The 21040-nt window shown below is 49.3% G+C and overlaps 1 protein-coding gene across 4 annotated transcripts in view; it reads right to left on the bottom strand.

Annotated features, from left to right (window-relative positions):
• SEC14L5 (SEC14 like lipid binding 5) overlaps positions 1–20634 on the bottom strand; it is a 59829-nt gene extending 39195 nt beyond the window's left edge. For 3 of the 4 annotated variants that reach the window (XM_044979935.1, XM_044979937.1, XM_044979939.1), the window contains exons 1-2: positions 20530–20634; positions 12376–12452 (exon numbers count right to left, since the gene is read on the bottom strand). In XM_044979935.1, the coding sequence (XP_044835870.1) occupies positions 12376–12438 (63 nt within the window). In that variant the 5' untranslated portion in view covers positions 12439–12452; positions 20530–20634. Of the gene's footprint in view, positions 1–12375; positions 12453–19244; positions 19267–20529 lie in introns of those variants that run through there. The other variant, XM_044979936.1, reaches the window with a different exon arrangement.
• Positions 20635–21040: the final 406 nt, after the last annotated feature.

Raw genomic sequence — 21040 nt, 5'->3', positions numbered from 1 at the left:
AGAAGTTTCACCACAAGCTACTGTACCTGGCCCATGACATCCCTCTCGCAGGGCACCAGGGAATCCGGCGCACCAGGCAGAGGCTGCTACAGAACTTTTATTGGCCTGGGGTCTTTACTACGGTCCAACAGTACTGCCGATCTTGTGACCCCTGTCAGAGGGTGGGGAAGGCCCGGGACAAGGGGAAAGCAGCTTTGAGGCCTTTGCCCATCATAGAAGAACCTTTCCAGAAGGTGGCCATAGACATAATGGGACCTCTCAGCAAGGCGACCCGGTCAGGGAAGAAATACATCCTGGTGGTGGTAGATTTCGCCACTCGCTACCCTGAGGCAGTGGCCTTGTCCTCTATCGAAGCAGACACCGTGGCAGATGCGCTGCTGACCATTTTCAGCCGAGTGGGGTTCCCCAAGGAAGTCTTAACGGACCAGGGGTCCAACTTCATGTCGACCCTGCTCCAGTCCCTGTGGGAGAAATGTGGGATCCGGCACAACTGGGCCTCAGCGTATCACCCCCAGTCCAACGGGCTGGTGGAGAGGTTCAACGGGACGCTAAAGATGATGCTAAAAACATTTATGAACCAGCACCCACAGGACTGGGACAAGTACTTACCTCACCTGCTGTTCGCGTACAGGGAGGTACCCCAGGAATCTACTGGGTTTTCGCCTTTTGAACTGTTATATGAAAGGCAGGTAAGGGGGCCCCTGGACCTGATGAGAGATGAATGGGAGGGGAAGGCCGCTCCCGATGGTGAGTCAGTGGTGGAGTATATGTCCTGACCTTCCGGGAAAGACTCGCCGAGCTCATGGGCCTGGCCAGGGAGAATCTGGCCCGAGCCCAGAGGAAGCAGAAGGTCTGGTACGACGGCAAAGGCACGGGCCCGTGCCTTCGCCACCGGGGATCAAGTGATGGTTCTCATCCCCGTGAGGAAAAACAAACTCCAGGCTGCCTGGGAAGGGCCCTTCAAGGTTGTCAAGCAACTAAATGAGGTAAACTATGTGGTGGAGCTGTCAAACCGGGCACACCACCGCCAGGTATACCATGTGAATATGATGAAGCCATACTATGACAGGGGGAATGTGGTGTTGGCCGTATGTGGACACTGGGAGGAACAGGGAGATGACCCTTTAGTGGATCTATTCCTGGGGACAAAAGCTGGTTCCCCCCTGGAGGCGATTCCCTTCTCTGATCAGCTGACCCTGGCCCAGCACGCTGAGATCAGAGGGGTGCTGCATCTGTACCGACAGCTGTTTTCCAACCAGCCTGGGCGCACTAATTTGACTGTCTACCGGGTGGAGACTGGGTCACATCCCCCTAAAAGATGCTCCCCTTTTCGGGTCACCGAGAAAACTGCCCAGGACCTAGAAAGAGAGGTCAGGGACATGCTGGCTTTGGGGATGATCCAGCCGTCTTCCAGCCCTTGGGCCTCGCCAGTGGTGCTGGTCCCCAAGAAGGACGGGTCGATCTGGTTCTGTGTGGACTATTGAAAGCTCAATGCCATCACCGTATCTGATGCCTACCCCACGCCCAGGCCTGACGAGCTCCTAGACAAGCTGGGAGGTGCTCGGTACCTCACCACCATGGATCTTACAAAGGGCTACTGGCAAGTGCCGCTGGACGCAGATGCCAGGCTGAAATCGGTCTTTATCACCCCTTTGGGGCTCTACGAGTTTCTGACCCTGCCCTTCGGCCTCAAGGGAGCGCCGGCCACCTTTCAGCGCCTGGTGGATCAGCTACTGAGGGGGATGGAGAGTTTTGCCGTGGCGTATATTGACGACATCTGTGTCTTCAGCCAGACCTGGGAGGACCACGTGTCCCAGGTTAAACAAGTGCTGGACCGATTCCGAGAGGCTGGGTTAACCGTAAGGGCTGAGAAGTGCAAGGTGGGGATGGCTGAAGTATCTGACCTGGGCCATCGGGTGGGGAGCGGCTGCCTAAAGCCGGAACCAGCCAAAGTGGAGGTGATCAGAGACTGGCCCGTTCCCCAGACCAAAAAGCAGGTCCAGGCCTTTATTGGGATGGCGGGGTACTATCAAAGGTTCATGCCCCACTTTAGCGCCATAGCCGCCCCCATCACTGAGCTGTGCAAGAAGGGGAAGCCAGACAAGGTGGTCTGGACCGAGCAGTGCCAGCAGGCTCTCCGGGCGCTGAAGGAGGCTCTGGTTAGTGGCCCCGTTCTGGCAAACCCAGACTTTGACAAGCCCTTTATGATGTTCACCGCCGCCTCCGACACGGGATTGGGGGCGGTGTTAATGCAGGAGGATGCAAAGGGGGTGAGACACCCCATCGTGTACCTGAGCAAGAAGTTGCTACCCCGGGAGCAGAACTACGTGGCCATCGAGAAGGAATGCCTGGCCATGGTGTGGGCCCTTAAGAAACTAGAGCCATATCTCTTTGGGCACCACTTCACCGTGTACACCGACCACTGTCCCCTGACCTGGCTGCACCAGATGAAAGGAGCCAACGCCAAGCTCCTGAGGTGGAGCCTGCTCCTGCAGGACTATGACATGGACGTGGTCCATGTGAAGGGAAGCGCCAACCTGATAGCGGATGCGTTGTCCCGGAGAGGGGGCCCTGAACTTCCCCAGGTCACTGGGCAGAGTGACCCAACTCAGTTCAGTCTCGAAGGGGGGAGAGATGTGATGGAGTAGGGACTGTCTGTGTGGGGGATGGGAGAGCCGGGGAGGACTTTAGGTGAGGGACAGGTATTCAGCCTGTAACCTGAGCTAGGCAGGAGGGAGGGGAGGTCAACACCTTTCCCCGGGGACGCTAGGCAAAGGCAGAGCGCTGAGTGGAGAGGGTTGGGTCAGTTTCGGTTTGGGGCTGGGTGGTGGGAGTTCAGGGAATCCTATGCTGGGATCCAAGCACCCTGAACCCCCAGAAGGGCCAGATTGAGAGGTCCTGGCTCTGGCCACAAGCTCTGCTGTATCCTGTGTTCCTGTTGTCCAATAAACCTTCTGTTTTACTGGCTGGCTGAGAGTCACTGTGCGTCCCAGGAAGAGGGGTGCAGGGCCTGACTCCCCCACACTCCGTGACAAGTAGACAATGCATTCCTGCTCACTCTCTGCCCTCCAGTATGCCCCAGAGAATGGGAGCACATGCCCAGGGCATCTGATCTTTACACAACTCCTCCTGCTTCTCCTCTGTGGGTTTTCGTAACCCGTCAGGCAAGTGACCTAGAAACAGATTACACAACAGATATGCCTCAGGAGTCCGGACTTGGATATTTCTGTCCATAACAGCACAGACGCTCAAGCACCAAAGCAGAGCAAGCAATAAAACCCCTCACCAGCGTAACTCTGCTGTACATGTGCAGACATTTCAGCCCAGAACCTGCTGAGTGGTTCCTGCGTGCTCCGGTGAGGCAGCACTCAGAATTAGGTTATCTAGCCTCATACTGTACCAGAATATCCTCAAGGGGAACATTATCCTCTCGGCTCATGAAAGGAAACTGAAGGGGATTATACAGTAAGTCAGCACAGTGTTGCATAACGATTCCCAGGACAGCAGCTCTCACTTTCTCCCCAAGCCAGTCACTTCTCTAAGGCTAGAGAGAGGCTTCACTAATTCCCCATTAGTACATGTTACTGCTGAAGTGACTGGTTTGGACCTTGCATGTTAGGAGACAGCTCCTTCAGCAGGCTGGGTAAAACGAGGTGAGTCACCAATCTTCTCGCTTGTTCTCCGCCTGCATTGCCTCCAGAGCCATGCTGAAGGAGTCCCCTGCCTATCCAGGCAGCCATTTGTGAATGAGAGCTGGCAGTTGGGCTCAGAGGAATTGTGCCTGCTTATATCTGCCAAATGTTGCTCCAGAGTGGTTCTGTGGCTCCCACAGTGGGGCTGTCTGGAGCCAGTGGCATGAAAGAGAGCTGCTGTTTTAGAAACAGGCCCAAGCACACAGATCAAGATGGGAGAAAATGGAGGACAAATCACTGCACGGAGAACCCAGTTGGGGGTCTAGCAAGCGCGTGAAGGCTCGTCCACATCAGAAAAATTACCTCGCATTACAAAATAACCTGGAGGGGCCCTGCTAGCTAACATGATGTTAAGCACTCAGCGTAGACAGAGACCCCTGTGTTTAGTGTCGTGCGAGTGGGCCGTGAACAGTAGGGTTCACCTTAGGGCCAACTGAGACCAGCTGACACCACATCAAAACACAACGTGTCCCTTCCTACGCTGAGTCACATTTACCATTGTGCAAATTCCCATGACTCCTCAAGCTTGTATTCTAGCTCAATGCAATCCTCCAGTGCAGAGGAGCCTCCAGTGCAATCCTCCAGTGCAGAGGAACCTTAGAGAGAGGGTCTGTGTTTGAGGAATGGGGGGGGGGCAGGGAACAAGAGGGGAGTGAAGGTATTATGTCAAGTTTGGGGCTGAGAAGCTCCAAGGCAGCATCCTCCCCAGAGGAGAACAGGGGTGTTGCATTTGTCTTTAGTAGCCACTGACTGTAGAAAGAGCTGTGACCCTCCCTCATGGAACAAACTGCCTAGGGAGGTGGTGGAAGCTCCTTCACTGGAGGTTTTCAAAAAGAGGCTGGACAGTCATCTCTCGGATGGTTTAGCCACAACAAATTCTGCATCTTGGCAGGACATTAAACAAGATGACCCTTGCGGTCCCTTCTAACTCTATGGTTCAGATGTTGTGTCAGCCACCATCCAAGGCTCGAAGAGAGTGGACTTTCGCCAGCAGTCCTTTCTGTGTCTGCTTAAGCCAGGCCGGCACTTAGGGAGACCCTGTGTGGTGGCACATGGCAGCTCAGGCTCTATGGGTTAGTCTGGGAGACCAACAAGGGCCATATGTGTGTCCAGCAGATGGAATAAAGAATCTTCATGATATTCACCATAAGAGAACCCTGTCTCTTGTCTACCCAAGGGTAACACAAGAGAAAACATGGGTGGGGTTGGGGGTGGAGGGAAGGTGCAGAGGAGTCAGGACTCCACCAGGGGGAAAAAACCTCCAAAAAAAACATGCAAAGCAGTGATGGAGATATGTGACAACCTTCTGTGACTGAGAAAATACTGGCAGTCTCTGGGCTGGAGCAGAAGTAAGAGATCCACTGGACTCCAGAGCTATAAACACTGATCTAGTGTTAGCGCCTTCTGGGCAGGAGCCAATGATCTGCCTCATTCCTTCAGACTCAGTGAAAGGAACGATTCAGTTAACACCAGCTGGTTATTACAATGCCTCCACAACTGGGCAACATAGCAGACCTTCCAGGACCATGACATGCGCTGTAGCTGGATGCCACTAATCCTGGAAATCACCGACCTGCCCCATCTTCCATCCAACAGGAAACACCATTCCAGTCAGGCTATTCTGCTACAATATTCGCCTTCATTTGCTATCTAAATACAAACCTACCGAAGGTCCCCTTGATGCCAACAGGCAGAGGACACAGGGGGTGCAGCACCTAAGGTTGTACAGGGATCCTCTGTGTTGTATATCTGCATAACAGTTCAAAGAGCAGCATGAGAGGTCTCCACCGAGAGCCAGTAGCCCACTGCTCATCATAACCATTGTGAAATGTACGTACGGATAATATTGAAGGAGTTAAGAGGAGAAAATGATGCTCTCAATGTCTTGGCATTAAGGTAGGTCCCCAGCAGGTGACATAGCTTGGAGATGTTCCCTTCAGGCAGGAGGAGGTAGCTGATACCCATCTCCCTGTCTATTTGCATACTGAGCCAGGCTTCAAACATAGACTTCAAAAAAAAATCGACAGGGTAAAAAACTGCAGGGGCTATTCTGTGTATGAATAAAGACAAAGGGCTGGGCTGGCATATCCTGGAGTGAATAGAGATACACAGAATACTTCACCAAGGAGGCAAACTGAGTGTGCAGATCTCATGAGAGAAGGGTTGCAACCAGCCAGCTGCTACTTGAATCTTTGTGTTTTGTTAAACTAATACTGGATTTCACTATAGACAGATATAAGTCCTGCGAGTTAAGCAGAGCAGTGATCTGAGATGGACCTGGTATGCTGGGGTGGACTACTCCTTTGGGAGCAGCAAAACTGCATACCACAAGTGCCCAGGGGCTAGACACTCCAGGGAGAGGCTCAGAGGGCTTGAATGTGCCTGTTGCTAACCTAGAGGGGAGTGTGTGTGTTGCACCTGGCTGGTGGAATGGGGGAGCTGAATGCCAGGCACAGACAAGGCTTCCTCACACTAAGGGTGGGTGGTAGTGAGTGCCTCCCAACCCTGGGTATCCCCAGGAAGCATTACATAGGTCAAGACATGATCAACCACCAGGATATGTTGGACTCTGCAAACAGCCCTTCAGTAGTGGGGCCAGAAGCCACGCCCTACTGAGGAATGATTGCTAGTTGGACAAATTTCCCATGTCCTACTTTGGGGAAAAGTCTGGTACCTTGGAGAAGGAAGGTAGTGAAGCAAAGCACCCAGGGGCAGCAGGGCTCTTGGGGAGAGGAGCAGAGCAGGCCAGATGTATCATTGGACACATACAGACCAGTGAAAAGTTTGATCCAAGTTATTACAAATAAAATGCAGGGAAGTACACATGCATCGCACCCTTGTGCGAGACAGGACAGTTTCAACAAGTCATTTCCAGAAGCTGCAGTGGGAATTCAGGTAGGCAGGACATAACCCAGATTGGAATTTGGCCAAGAAACTGTGGTTAACAGACTTACACTCTTACCAAGAGTGCCCTGCCTGAAATATTTAATACCCACAAGTGCCCAGGGTCCTCAATTTTACTTTGTCAATTGAGTTCTTCAGGGCAGGGACCATCTTCTCTTTACACACAATGTATCTAGTACAGTGGGGCCCAGGCAGGTTTTTAGGCGCTACAGGAATACAAATAATAAGGACATCTCCAACAGCACAGTGCCCCCCTAACGCCATGCCAGGGCATTGATTCAGTACTGATAAAAGTACAACACCCCCCTGTGGTGACCCTTAGAGCTCGCCCATCCAGGTGCTGACATCCAATGACCCTGCTCAGCTTGAGCTCATATCGTCACAGCACATGGTGATGTGTCTGCAAGCAAGAAAGAGAGGATAGACTGAAGAAAGAGTCTAGGGCTTGAGACACACTGTATGAACTCCTTCGGTGAAAGGAAACTTACATTCCTTTTGGGTGGATCTGCCCTAGAATTCATGTAATTCTGGGGTCAGTCCCTTCCAACTATTCAAGTGGAATACTTCAAAGCCAACAGAAGTCTCAGCCCCAACACTGCCTCAGTACCACATACTAAGCACCAACAACAGAAGGCAGTTAAGGGAAAGATGTTTTTGATATTCCCAAAAACATACCTATTAAAGTCCAGAGTAAACAAATGCAACCAGCAGCTGTTTCAGAGCCCTGGATGAATCAAATAGCTGCTCTCAGCAAAGAGCATTTATCAAGCACTTCATATTCAGTACGTGGGAACTGTCCTACACCACCAGCTAGAGAGGAATGCATCAGAGGCGGTCTGTTCAGACTGATGCTGCTCACTCTCCTTAATAATGGAGGGGCATAGAAACTGGACAAGCAAAGGCAGCTAAGACAGCGTGTCTAACCAGGGCTGTCATTTTTGGTATCTGTCCAATGAGAGTAACTTGGGCATGAGGATGTCGTGCTGTTCGTACCACATCAGCGCAACATGGTCCTGTGGCCTCAAACCATCAGGTCACAGTGAAGCATGTCATAAAACAGCGGGACTTTTGTGGGCTCCGAAAAGTATTTCGAGACCCATTAGCTTCTCCCAGTCACATTAAGAATAATCCAGGAACTAACAGGGCAGGCTGGAGAGCGGAAGAGAGGAGACATCTTCCTGTAAAATATTTGATATGGACCATTGTTGGACACAGGTATCCAGGTAAAAAGACCATTAGTCTGCACTCAGAAGGCAATTTCCTAGAGAGTTTTAATTATTCCATTAAAATGAGACTTGGTTTCCCACAGTAACACCCATTTTGTAAGTACTGCACTGATCTATACTAGGCAATTTCATGAGCCATGTATGAGTTGCTCAGCTCCTGTCAATGTACAGGGACGGTTATTTTGAAACCCTTTTTTCCGCCTCTTGCTCATCTCAGATACTCTGGGCTAGTGTCAGCCAGAAATGCCATGTCAGATGCACTCTGAAAAGTGCATCACTGTCTAAGGTCACGCCAGCTCCTAAGGAACCTCGGAGCAGCGGGCAGGCAGGCTGCTCGCTGCCAAGTGCCGTCGTGTGTCGGTCGCAGAACGTTCAAGGGCAGATTGGGTAACATGCACCTGCAGGCAAGTGCCTCTCTGGCACTTCCTCAGTTATGGAGATGCTGCACTCAGAGCTCCATCCAATCTCTTCAGCTGCTCTGTACAGACCTCTCCCATCTGCTGCAGCATTCTAGCTGCTTTAGACTAGATTCCAGCTACTCAGACAGAGATTGCTCTCCTTGCTGCAGCGGGAATACTCTCCTGCTAACAGGATCCAAGCTTGAAAATGGAGGCTGTAGAAGCAGAAGTGTGTGTAACGTACCTTTCCGTTAAAATTCTGATTCTGCCAATCAGGGATATAAATCTAGACTTGCACTTTTAACTAGTTAGGGACTCCTCAATCTTTATACTGGGATGTATCAATACCATAAACTTTATAAAACACTGGACTGCAGTTGACCTAGATACCCTTCCTGTCTGCACGTCTTGTCATATAGATAATATGAGCCGTTGTTGTATCCATATGGGATTGATGGATCGATCCATGGATCCTATGAATAGATGCACTGAACCCATCATTCTATTGCAAACAAACCCATAAAACACATAGGACATTTGCTAGTCACCACCACATTTGCATGTTATAATGTTTTCTACCACCCTTTATCTTATCAAGTTAGATTGTAAGCTCTTAAGACTGTCTTACTATGCATCTGTGCAGCACCTGGCACAATACAAATGAGCTTTTGGGTCAGATAGAGGACTGTACATACCTTTCAACAACCGTGGTAGTGATCAGGGAAGGCATAATACAGAAGAGTTTAAAGAAACAGTCAGTCAATCTGTTTACACCCCAATATGTACCTTCCTTAAATGTGACCTGAAGCTTATATAAAGCTATTTAAAATCCAAGCCTCACAACAGAATACACATGGGCACTGAGGAATTACAAATCAAAGCCAGACACATCCCATTATTATTATTTACTCTGGTTGAGTCCTTTAGGCACTGCTGGGATTGGGGCCCTATTGTGCTGAGTGTGGTCCATACACTCCCTACCCCACAACACTCACAGCCTGAATAGACAGGTAGTAGTATTATTCCCATTTTACAAATGGGGGAACTGAGGCAAAGAGATGCGAAGCGCAAGATCACATAGGGGATCTGTCATGGAACTAAGAGTTGAACTCAGGTCCCCTGCTTCCAAGTCCAGTGCCTCAAGCACAAGATCATCCTTCCATCCCATGAACCACTGTATTGAATCACTGCACTCCAGAAAACATGCCCAGAGCATTTTGGGGCATCCCAATACCGAAGAGGATGAGACTGCCTGGCTTATGGTGACACGCGAGTATGAGCATAAGTGATGGCAAAGTCGTTTGCTGAAGAGCAAGCTTGTTTCATTTTACTCCCACTCTCCATGCGTAAGTGCCACCCAGTGACAGTTTAGCACTCTGCATCTGTGCAAAATGCTCACTGCCTCCCACGCTGATGGAACATTCCGTTTAAATCCGTCTAATAAGATAATTGAGACTGCACCGTGACTGATCCGCTGTCACTAGATTCAAACGTCAGCGTCTCTAGAATCTTTGTGACTTCAGCCGTCACACTAACAGCACGTTATGCCTGGCGGGGTGAGGACGCTGGGCCTCAGGAGATCTGGATTTCACTCCTGGCTCTGCCACAGACTCCCTGTGGTAGACAAGGCCACACAGAGTAAAGGCCTCACATGGGCCACGTGACCTTGGACAAGTAACTTCATCTCTATGCCTCAGTTTTCCTATCTGTAAAATGCACCTAATACCTTTGCAGAGATGACACAAAGCTTAGTTAATTAGACATATAAAGGACTAAATGTCACTTTTCATTCTCAAAGTCTTCAAACCCCAAGGAGCTAGCAGTTCTGTCAAGTAGAAAGCATCCTGAAACCAAAAGCAAACAGAACTAAACCACTCAAAAATAAACCCATCAAGCCCCGGCCTCCAGGAGTTCTGCTAACAAGCTTACAAAGGATTTGTCTAGAGGCAAGCGTCCTTATATTAGCAGGCAATCTATTGACTAGCATCTGGCATCCGGGCAATCCTGCTAAGATAGACGGTCATGGTGCTGAGAAGCACACGCACATCTGGCATGTTAGTGCTGTTTGCACGTCTCTTTGTAATGAGCATTGTTTTAACAGGAGCTGCACAGAGTCAGCACGGAGGGAAGACACAGAAAGCTCCTACCACAGCAAGCAACATGCTTCATTAGCCTGGGATAGGTTTTACCAATTTCCATAGCATACACGGCCCTGGCAGTTTGCTTCACAAGTTAGCAAGGACAGAAAGCGAATGAAAAGAATCCGTCCAACCAACACTGAACAAAAGTGGGCCTTACGCTTTGCCTTTCACACTAGACTGGTTGTGAAGGAGCCTCCAGGGGACCTGATTTCTCTCAGTTTAGAAAGCACCACCACTGTAATGGTGCATTCAAAATTTAGGAGCCAACTGCAAGAGCCTGCCAGCCAGTTTTAACTGCTGTGACAAGAGGCAGGATGAGAGGCTGGTTTGGATAACCAGGTCCCAGACCAGTTGTATAGTAATATACCAGCTGTACATTAGGAAAGGCACCAGGGGCCACTACCGTCATGCAGGAATCCAGAAGTAGCAATGGGGCCAGTAGGAATCCAAGGCTGCAAACCATTCTAGGGAATGGTGCATACATCCTCCATCCAGGAACACACTTCAACCCATTCATCTAAATGTTTCCCCCCGTTTACTCACCATCTGTGTCAGCCACTAGGAAAAGCTAGAGTCCTAGTTCAGTAGTAAGGGCACATGGAACATACTGGGGAGGTTCCCACCCAAAAAGGCTCAGTCTTCCCGAGCAGCTACGCAGCCACTGAACAAGATGTGACAAGATGAACCCCTATGTGGGCCTCTGGGCTGAATGACTAGCTGCCCAGTGTTTCCCTCTGAACTCTCCCAGAGCAAGGCCCAAGCCCACCTAAGGGCCATTCAGCTCACTCCTTAGAGATCGGTAGCTGAGTCAGAAATATCACATTAGGAGGAGTAGCAGAAACCACCCAGCTATAGAACCAGAGCCCTTCCCTTTATCCACCATGATGGGGATGGCATCACATAAGGTTGATCGGCCTTTTTTGAACTAGAAATTTTATCAAAAATTTCAAAGGAAAAAAAATGGGAAATGTTGTTTGAAGAGATTCCCTCCCTCTACCCTCCACTTTTTAACCAGCTCTAATCACACTTATCTACATAGTCCAGGTCCTATACACAGATCACACATCAGATTGAGAAGGATCAGAGAAACCTATGGAATCGGCTCATCGACACTTTATTAATAATATTCCCTCACCATGGCAGTTTCTAAGCAAAATGGTATTTGGGGAGGCTGGGAATATACAAAGATGGTTCCTTAAACAAGGGCCTAACCAAGCACAGCTGGCTGCTTGCTCTTTCACAGGCACTGATCGCCTTTACCAACAACAGTCCCACTGGCTTTAAGAATCAGCCATGTAGGATGCAGATCTATCTTACAGATGGCTGCTCAGGAACCCACGCGCACACTCCCCTTCAGTGAAGCAAACAGGATAAAAAAAAAAATTTAACCAGCACAGATGGCATGTTTTTTTCCCTCTTCTTCTGACACTGTTCTCATGCCCATGGGAAAGAAATTAACTAATTTTACTAGAGTAAAAGAATACTTAGACTGAGGCAGATTTTGATTATTTCTGGAGTACGGCAGTGCATGTAGAAGATTGCAATGGAAGGAAGAAGTCTGTGCCCCGAACTCACCCTAAAGAAAGTTCCTCTAAAATCAGTAGTGCCCAACCTCATTGCACAGGAGGGCTATATAAACCTAGGCACACCCTTGTGTGGGCCAAGCAGATTCTACATATCTTAATAAGACTTAAAGTCAACCTTACTGATTTACATTTTAAGTTCAGCTTGTTTCATATGTATATATATAGAAACAACTTATGTACAGTATTGTTTATTTAGGGAGTTGTAAACATGACAAAACACTAACGAATCGGCCATTAGTATATTGCACTGAAGCAGGCCACAGGCCTTATGAGATGCGTTAGTGGGCCATGTACAGCTCATGGACCCTGCTCAAAATAACCCATGATCTCACACCGGAGCCCCAACACCTCCCACCACCTGACGATGCCAGAGGTTGCAGTCGAGAGTTCAGCTGTAGGAGGAGAGGTAGAAGTGCAACATCACTCACCGCCATGACGAGCTCAAAGGGATATTTGTAGACTCGAACAGGGGACTGGTATTTCTGCACCATTTTTAACTGCACACCTGCAATGGGAAGGGAATAGTGGCTTTTAGATTTTTACACTGAACACTTCAACTCTAATAAGCATCATCATATATTTTGTACTTTTCATCACTAGACCTTAAGGTGCTGTGCAAAAGGAAGATAGTATCATTATCCCCATTTTACAGATAGGGAAACTAGAGGGGTGAAGTGATTTGCCTCAGGGTCACCCAGCAGGCCAGCAGCACAGTCAGGAATAGAACCCAGGTCTCCCTTGTCCCAGTGTAATGCTGTACCCACTAGGCCACACAGTCTTGCATATAAGTAGTACACGTTTCTGCTTCTCAACACCATTGCTGTGAATCCCACTTAGAGCTTAAATGCAGCTTACAACAGCAGCACAAGTTCAGAGCATGAGACAGATTTCTAAGTCAAAGAGCTGCTAGACCATACCTGGGGGAACGAGACCCTTAGGCGGCTCACCAAGCCTGAATTCTAACTTGTTTCTTCCACTCGATGTCTCATACCACCACACAAATCCACAGTGCTGGAACAGTTAAACCTGCATCTCCTTGTCTGGCACGTGGGATTTAAAATACCTCTTAGCCAAAGGAGGCAGAGTGCTTACAAAACCTGCCCACCACTTAACTAGGAATCACAACCCACTGACAAGTGACAACGGCAACTGCTTACAGTGGAATGAAGGAAAACAACTGCCTCGGTTACAAACAGTACAGACCTCAGCACTTCCTTTATCCAAGCCACCTCTCACTGATCCCATTAGAATTCCTCTGCTGCCTCCTTCACTGGGGTTTTAACCCTTAAACACATGGCAGTAACCAGCATCCCGAGAGAATACATACACACTTAGAAAAAGCTTGTTATATAGCTTTCTGCAAGTCCTTCCCCTGCTATTAATACCAAGTGTCTGAGAAGGCTAGGAACACAGAAGACAGGCTCTGGGGCTGAGAATCCATGCTGCTCCTACCCCCCTCAAATTCCAGTGCTGAGCAGACACTGAAAGGACGGTTGCTCAGCACTGAACTCAACGGCTAGGACACAGAACAACTAATCCCTGCTTTAAGCCAAGGATTGGAGGTGAAACGGAGCTAAAAGGCTCTAAGCCACTTTACCCTCTCACAGGGGAAGGTCTAAGCATCTCAATATTAGGAGGGGCTGGGGGCATTTGCAAAGAGAACAGCCTATCACAGTTCAGATACTTTAAAAAGTTTGAGTACCTGAATGAAGTTTGGGGATGGCTCGTAGTAGGAGAGTCTCACATTCAGCCAGAGAGAGACACTTAACTCTTTAGGTCCATACGACAGGTTCAGGGCTCAATGGATCTTAGAGAAACAGCATCAGCATTGAAATTGAATAGAGGCAAGCCCAATAGTGTGGAGAGACTCCATCACCAGGGCACCTGATACCAGCAGAAAGCAAACAGGCCGAGGGCAAATGAGCACCCAGAAAGCTAGGCTGATATCATGTAACAGGTACCCGAGCCAAAAGGAGTACAGGGCACCTTGTAACATAAGGCTGTAATTTGATTATGTAACTGTGATACCTGGCCTGTGCAGGGACTTTCTGGGTAAGTGCTAACATAGTGGAAGAATCCTAGCAGCCAAAAGGTATTTAGCCGTGATCTGGTTAGCACTCACTGACCTAGCTCCCGTATATGAAATCCACGCCCTCTCTCTCTACAGAGGGGGCAAAAAGTCCTGCAATGAGAAAGCAGCATCCCAGAAAAGAGCAGTCAGTCTTAATCTGTGTCCATGCTAGAGAAATGAGCCATTGCTAACTGACCAGCAGAATGGCACCAGCATGAGGTCCAACTAGGCAGCATAACAGTAGCCATGCTGTTTTAGCTATAGTTTTGTTTTGCCCGTACTTGCACTGTACCACACTGTTACAAAGTTACTACCCCCCCTGGGTGCCTATTCCACAATTCCCAGCCAAATTCCCTGTAGCAGTGGCTTGAGAAAGGCCTAAGAGTCAAGGAGGGCTGTGGGAGAAAATATCAAACTCAATGCCGTGGAAAGTTCCCATCATTCCCAGGGAAAAGGTGCTTGCACAATTTCCATTTTCAGAAAAGCTTTAGGAATTCAGGATGAATGCCCACCTTTCACACAGCCAGAATGGCTTCTGCTGAAGCTTCTAGACAGGACTCATGAGACATCAAAGATAGCAGTGGAATGTACCCGAGACAGAGACTAGCAGTTGAGGAATTTCATGCTGCATCATACATTCAACTTCCCCCCTCTGGACAGCACTTAGCACTATGTTCACTGGATAAAGCTTAGAGAGTAGGCACAGACCATGGCCACGAACTAGTGGGCTAGAGTTGTTCTTCAGACCTGGGACAAGCAGCAATGGCTGCAGAACTTCAGACAGAAGGAGACTTGTCCAACCTTCTGTGGTCAGACAGTACAGCCACTGCAGCCCCTGAACTACCCAGATGACAGCACTGTTCCACATGGAAAACACCATAAGATCCTCCTATAGAAACCTGACCAGCTACTGTCTTTTCTACTACATGCATCCAATGAAGTGGGCTGTAGCCCACGAAAGCTTATGCTCAAATAAATTGGTTAGTCTCTAAGGTGCCACAAGTACTCCTGTTCTTTTTGCAGATACAGACTAACACGGCTGCTACTCTGAAACCTGACCTGCCTAGTTACTGGTCAGTTGGCCCAGTTTAGGGTTCAGAAATCCATGGTGGCAGATGTCACCATGAAGGTAGGTATGCAGGAACTCTACATAATGCCTTGTATGGGATTGTTACTGAGATGACCAGTATAGCAGAGATCATTGAAGAACTTTTCAGCAGCGGATTTCCAAAACTGTGCAGGAGCTATTGATGGAACCCATGTGCCTACTCTTGGCCAGTCTCCAGGAATACATTAATCAATGGATACTACTCAGTAGCGGTGCAAGCCTTAAATGGATCACCTGGGCAAGGGCCCAGCTGTGTAGAGAATGGCCCAGTGACGTGCCCATGGCCAACTTTTTTTTTTTCAGAAATTGGCAACTTTGAGGGAAAGGGACTATATTCCCACTGAGGAATATTAACAAAGCCTCCATCTCTACAGTGATTCTAGGTGAGCCTGTCTACCCACTTTTACCATGGCTCATGAAGTCATTCCCAGATTACACAAACCTTAGATAGTGATGAATCAGCTACAGATTCTGTAGGGGACAACACGGTGGTGGAGTGAAGCTGGAAATGTCCTAACCCACAACAGTTTAGTAACTAATGTAGCAATATCATCTGCCTGCTGCAATCTGAACAAGTAAAAGAAAAGGGGGTCCTTAATGAGCAGGGAAGTGAGTAAGCAGTAGGGCAAGCAGCAACCTGTGCACCGCAAGGCAAGCTATTGCACCTGGGGCTGTTACTGACTAGCCCAGCCTGCAGACAGCATGCTGTTCAAATTAGAACTATTCTGCACCCTTTGCTATACAGATGGGGGAACTGGGGAAAAGAGCCTGTAGGTCTGATTCTAAATAAAATGCTAACACCTAGCTTACAATTTTTATTATTCCCATGACAGCTTTTTCTTTTATCTTTGTACAGGCAAAAAGATTTCATGATGTGTAGCCAGATGTGAAATTCCCATCCTGTGTTTCCATACAGGAACTATAACGTAAGAGCACAAGTGCAACTAAAAATGGGACTTGTGCTCCCAAATCACTTAACACTCCACTGCAGCACTTACTTCTGGATGGGATCTCAAGAGTGCTTTGGGGAGTAGGAGTACACATTGAAAGGTTTCCTGCAGTTATTTCTCATTGTTTAGCAGCGATTTGGCTTAGAGCTGGAGGGACATTGTCGAGGACAAAAAAAAAAACCCACTGTTGAGCAATCGATATTAAAGAGTACGACTTGTCTGACTTTTTCTGGAATCTACTGCATTACACACACAATGACCAGCTGCAGTATCAAACCAGACTAGCATTTGCAGTAAGTAAAACCACCGTATTCTACAGAAAGAAGTGCATGTTTGGGGTTCATTTTCCTTGCCCCATTCATGTGAAAGTGGGGAATGCCTGAGAAACGACTGGAGAGTAGGGGGAAGAGCAACAATAGTGCTGTCCTGGTTAGCACATTTGTATTGGCAGGAGCCAGTTGCTGGATCAGCTGTGCAGTAATGTTTTCTTGACCTCTTAAGTTCTCTCACTGGAACCATCTGTTCTCATGTCTCTCCTTTCTCGCCTTCTGGAAGTCTCTGGAGATTCTAGAATGTCTTGCCTAAAGCTGTTCTGTCCTCCAGAAGTGAACCTCATCCTCACAACCAAAGCATTTGACCAGAGTCCCTTTTCCATCTCTCAATGACAAACAATAGGACTTTCCAGATTCTCTCTTTTTCTGGATCTCAGATCCACCAACCATTCCACCACTCTGGATCCTGTCCACCTGCCTCTACGCCTATTGAGCAATATGGCCATTGCAATGAAAAATAAGTGACAGGGTTATTAACCTAGCAATATCTCCTCCATTCATTGGAATACCAAGGGATGCAATAAAATTACGCTACAAAAGTGGAGTGGTAGGAAGGAAGGAGGCATGGTGGAGACTAGCAGAACAAGGGAGAAGCAAACACTTCCAGCTACCTGTGAAGTTTTAACAGTCCTCTTATCAGTAAAGGAGTGATCATGTTAATGACAACCTAGAGAAAAAGTTTCCATGCCGAGTCTCAAGATAAGCCCCCGTTGAGACCTAATACAATGCAAAGCTACATACTTGGCACAGAAGGCTCCTCATACCCAGGTTTCTTCTCCCGCCAAACTGGCTTGAATGCCATTTCCGCAGTGCGTCTGGATCCTGGGATTTCCCAGAGAGATCCTAGCAACATGTCGGGAATCTCTCAGGCTGGCATCTCCCATGCCAGCTCCTCATTCCTCTTGGGCACCCGGTTCAAAAGGTGGCATTCACATACTGCATTGCAAGTAACCTCCATGCTACCTAGTAGCATAGGAGGCTGCATGGAAGGTCCAACAATTCAGTCCAGCTTAGAGAACAGATACATTTTACATGCAGAGCTGGACCTACTTTTGTTGTCCAGGGCTTTATTGGAAGGAACTCTGGTTCCAATATTTAATCTTTTCACAGCACCGCTTGATGTTCTGATTAAAACCCATCTCTGCTAGTTGCCTGGACCTCCAGTTAGACAGCACAGTGCTCCTTACAGAGTTCAGCCTCTCCCGGAGCTCATCTCCCCAGATGGCCACCAGCACCTGCATGTCAGCCTCAGGCCAGCTGGCAGCAGGCTTCTAGGGAAAAGCGCTAGACATGCTAGCAGATGAAGTTGATCACTGGCCAAACAGCATACGACTGAGTGCCATGGTGTGTGTGCGGTGCTATTTGTACAGCTAAGAGGCTTCAAACAAACTTGGCCCTGGTGTAGTGGAGTTCACAGAGTGGAACTGACAGGCTGTATAGACAGCGACTGAAGCACTAAGAAGATCTACTACACCACTGGGACTGTTATGCAGGCACCTCCTGCTCACAAAGGCACAGCACAAGTGGAGAAGCGGCTAAATTGGAGCTCTGAGCAAGGCTCACCATTGAATCGTCTTCAAATGGTTTCATGATATAAGCAGACGTTCTTATTGCTGCGCAAGTCATGGATGCAATGTGTGTTACCAGAGTGCTAAGCGAACCCAAACTACCAGTATGCCGACCCAGAGAACAGCCAGGCCTGGTTTAACCCTGCACTAAAGCCAATCAAGGTGCACCCAGGAGCTGAGCCAAGTATCTCAGTACTTTTATAGTAACTTGCAGGGGCCAGCCTTTGAAGTTAGAAATATTTGGGGCCTCGTTTTCAGCAACCCACAGTTCTCAGTGACATCAAATGGAGCTGTGGACAACCAGCTCTTCTGAAAGTCCTTTGTTTAAAAATATTATTTAAAAGATCATTTAGTAAGACCCACACAAAACCAGAGCTGAGCATTCCATCCACTGAATTCCATATTACATTTAAATGCAAGGCACACTTCTTCAGTATTGCCTTCTCTGATATAAAACACAGTGTAACATGTACATAAAAACAAAACAATAAAACCCTAACACCAACAAAGAAACCGTACCAAAACACACCTCTGAATAAACACACAATTTGCACCTGGACAGAGGAGGAGAAAAACAAACTACACAAGAAAGGCGCTCATCATGTTGCTTAATACACTACTGGAAGATTATTACTCCAATACCATGGTGATGAGCATAGAATAAGAAGCTATATAAAAAAAGAGTTTAATGATATCCGTGATGAGGCTGGGGCAGACATGCCAACGTTAGCTCCGTGTTCATTTCAAGGCCAGGCAAAAGGGAAGAGACTTTGAAAGGATAAGACTGCTAAGGGGAAAGAGTTGTTTTCAAGCTTTTAAAAAAAAAAATCAGAAGGCAAGAGAAGTTAGATATGGGAACCAGAAATAGAAGGTGAGTAAGTACTTAGTCTTTTTTTTTCCTAAATAAATTTTACAGTGTAAAGTGATTTACAGCAAGATAGAGGAGTTTTCAGGCTTGTCAGTTACTCATCACCACTCCAACAGCTCTACTCTTCTCTCTGCTCCCCTGAGGCTCCTAACTAAGATCTTCTCCAACTTCTCTCATCAGCAAAACTGACATTTTTTCATGTCTCCTTCATTCCACCCACTAGTCCCTTCCCTGAGTTGTACTCATCAGCACATGCCCACTCTCCTACCCAGACATAGTGCCTGCACCAGGCAACTTTAGAGAAAAAAAATCCCACCCATGCTGCTGCTTGTTCAGTTGCACCAGTGGAGCCCTAGTACATGCAAGCCTCTGGTGTTCTATCAGAGAGCGCCAGATATACCTGTTCAGCACCACTGACAGAGTCCTGCCTTAGGGCTGCCAACTTGCAGCTGATGCAATGGGCATTTTCTTCTAAGCTATTCTAGAGTAGCCTTCAGCATCTAATGGGCAGAAATCAAATCCCGATTGGTTCAAGTAAGAACAGACCATTATTAACTTCTTCCACGTCATACAGCAGTTTACCCCTACCCATTGTTACGAGTCTGGAACTACCAAAGGGTGTGGGATACGCTGGATCAGCAGGTATTAGAACAGTTCAGGATGTAAGTGCATTGGGAAGGCTTCCTGGGGTCCCACACTGGAGAAGTTGAGGAGAAAGGGTGATATAGGTCAGCATTCAGGGACATTAGTGGAGTTATGTGGGATTAATATAGGGGGCTGCAGGCCAGGTTGAGAAGCATCAGCAGAGCTGCAGGAGGGCTCACCACTGGAGGGGCAGGGAGTAAGTTTCCAGACTTTATGGCAGCAAAGAAAAGCTGCTGGATGGGACCCACAGAAGTGCTGTCTTCCTGAGGCTGCAGACAGGTAGCTCCAATGCCAGAGCTCCTGCTTACCTAGCTGCTGCTCTCGGGTAACTCACCTGAAGAAGAGCTCTGTGTGGCGCCAAAGCTTGTCTCGCTCACCAACAGAAGTTGGTCCAATAAATTATTCCCTCACTCACCTGGTCTCTCCAGTGTTACAGGGGCTGTTTAGAGCCCTGTGGGCAGCAGCGAAATTGTCCAGGGTCAAATCAATTCCCGGCTGCTGCGCAAAGCTCGGAGCAGCAAGGAAGGCTGGCCCTGGAGTTACACAGAGCAAGAGGAAGAGGGGGCTGGAGCGGACATGATCCCCACGACACGGGGTGCGGCGGAAGGGTCCTTCTCCGGCTGGGGGAGGCGGTGCGCGACAGCAAGCGGGGGCTAGGGCCAGCAGCCCAGTCTGGCGCCCGGGACGGCTCCCCGCCTTGCAGCGGCCATAGGGAGCTCGGGGGCGACTCCCCAGCTTATGGCCCTGGCCCTGCGGCGGCGGCCGCCTGGGGCGCACCACCTGCCAGGGGAGACATAGCCAAGCGGAGGGAACCGGCCGGGGCTCTGTCCCCGCGGGATGCAGCAGAGCCGGGACTGGCCCGGGATCGCAAAGCAGAAAGGCGGGGACGGAGGAGGTGAGCCGCCCGCATAGGGAGCGTGGTGGGGAGGGAAACCCTGAGGCTGCAGCGGGGGCGGGCTGCGAGGGGGTCGGGGGCCGGCAGCGGCATGGAGCTGCGCCGGGGAGGGGGGCGGCAGGGGCTGGGAGCCGGCCCCACTCACCCTCACACCGCGTCGCGGAACAGCCGGACCGGATCCATGGCGGAGGCAGCGGCCCGGCCTTCGGCTGCCGCGGCTGTTCTCCTGGCCCCCGGCATGCAGCGGCCCTTCAATCGCCGCGCCGCCAGCGCCCCGCCCACTGTGCCGCATCGCCCCGCCCACTACACAGAGCCCCGCCTACTGCCATACGGCCCCGCCCACTGCAGAGCCCCGCCCACGACACAGAGGTACGCCCACTGTCCCTCGCAGCTCCAGGTATAGTTAAGAGACTGCACAGTGACCCTGAGGGCAGCAGAAGGGGGGTACTAGGTGTACCAGGACTGCTCCCTGCTTTTTATTAAAAAGCTTCCTCCTGCCAGCCCTGCAGAGGGGCACTGCCCCCTTCCTCCCCCAAGAGCATCCTCCATGCCAGCTCCACAACCCTATTCCTGCCCAGTGAGGCTGGTGGGGTGAGTAGGGGCTGGAGAGCGAGCTCACCTGGCATCCACATCAAGCCGCAGCCAGGGGCTCCTGC

This window comes from Mauremys mutica, chromosome 11 (assembly GCF_020497125.1).
Source record: "Mauremys mutica isolate MM-2020 ecotype Southern chromosome 11, ASM2049712v1, whole genome shotgun sequence".
NCBI lineage: Eukaryota > Metazoa > Chordata > Testudines > Geoemydidae > Mauremys > Mauremys mutica.
This window is presented reverse-complemented; position numbering and strand designations above follow the sequence as displayed.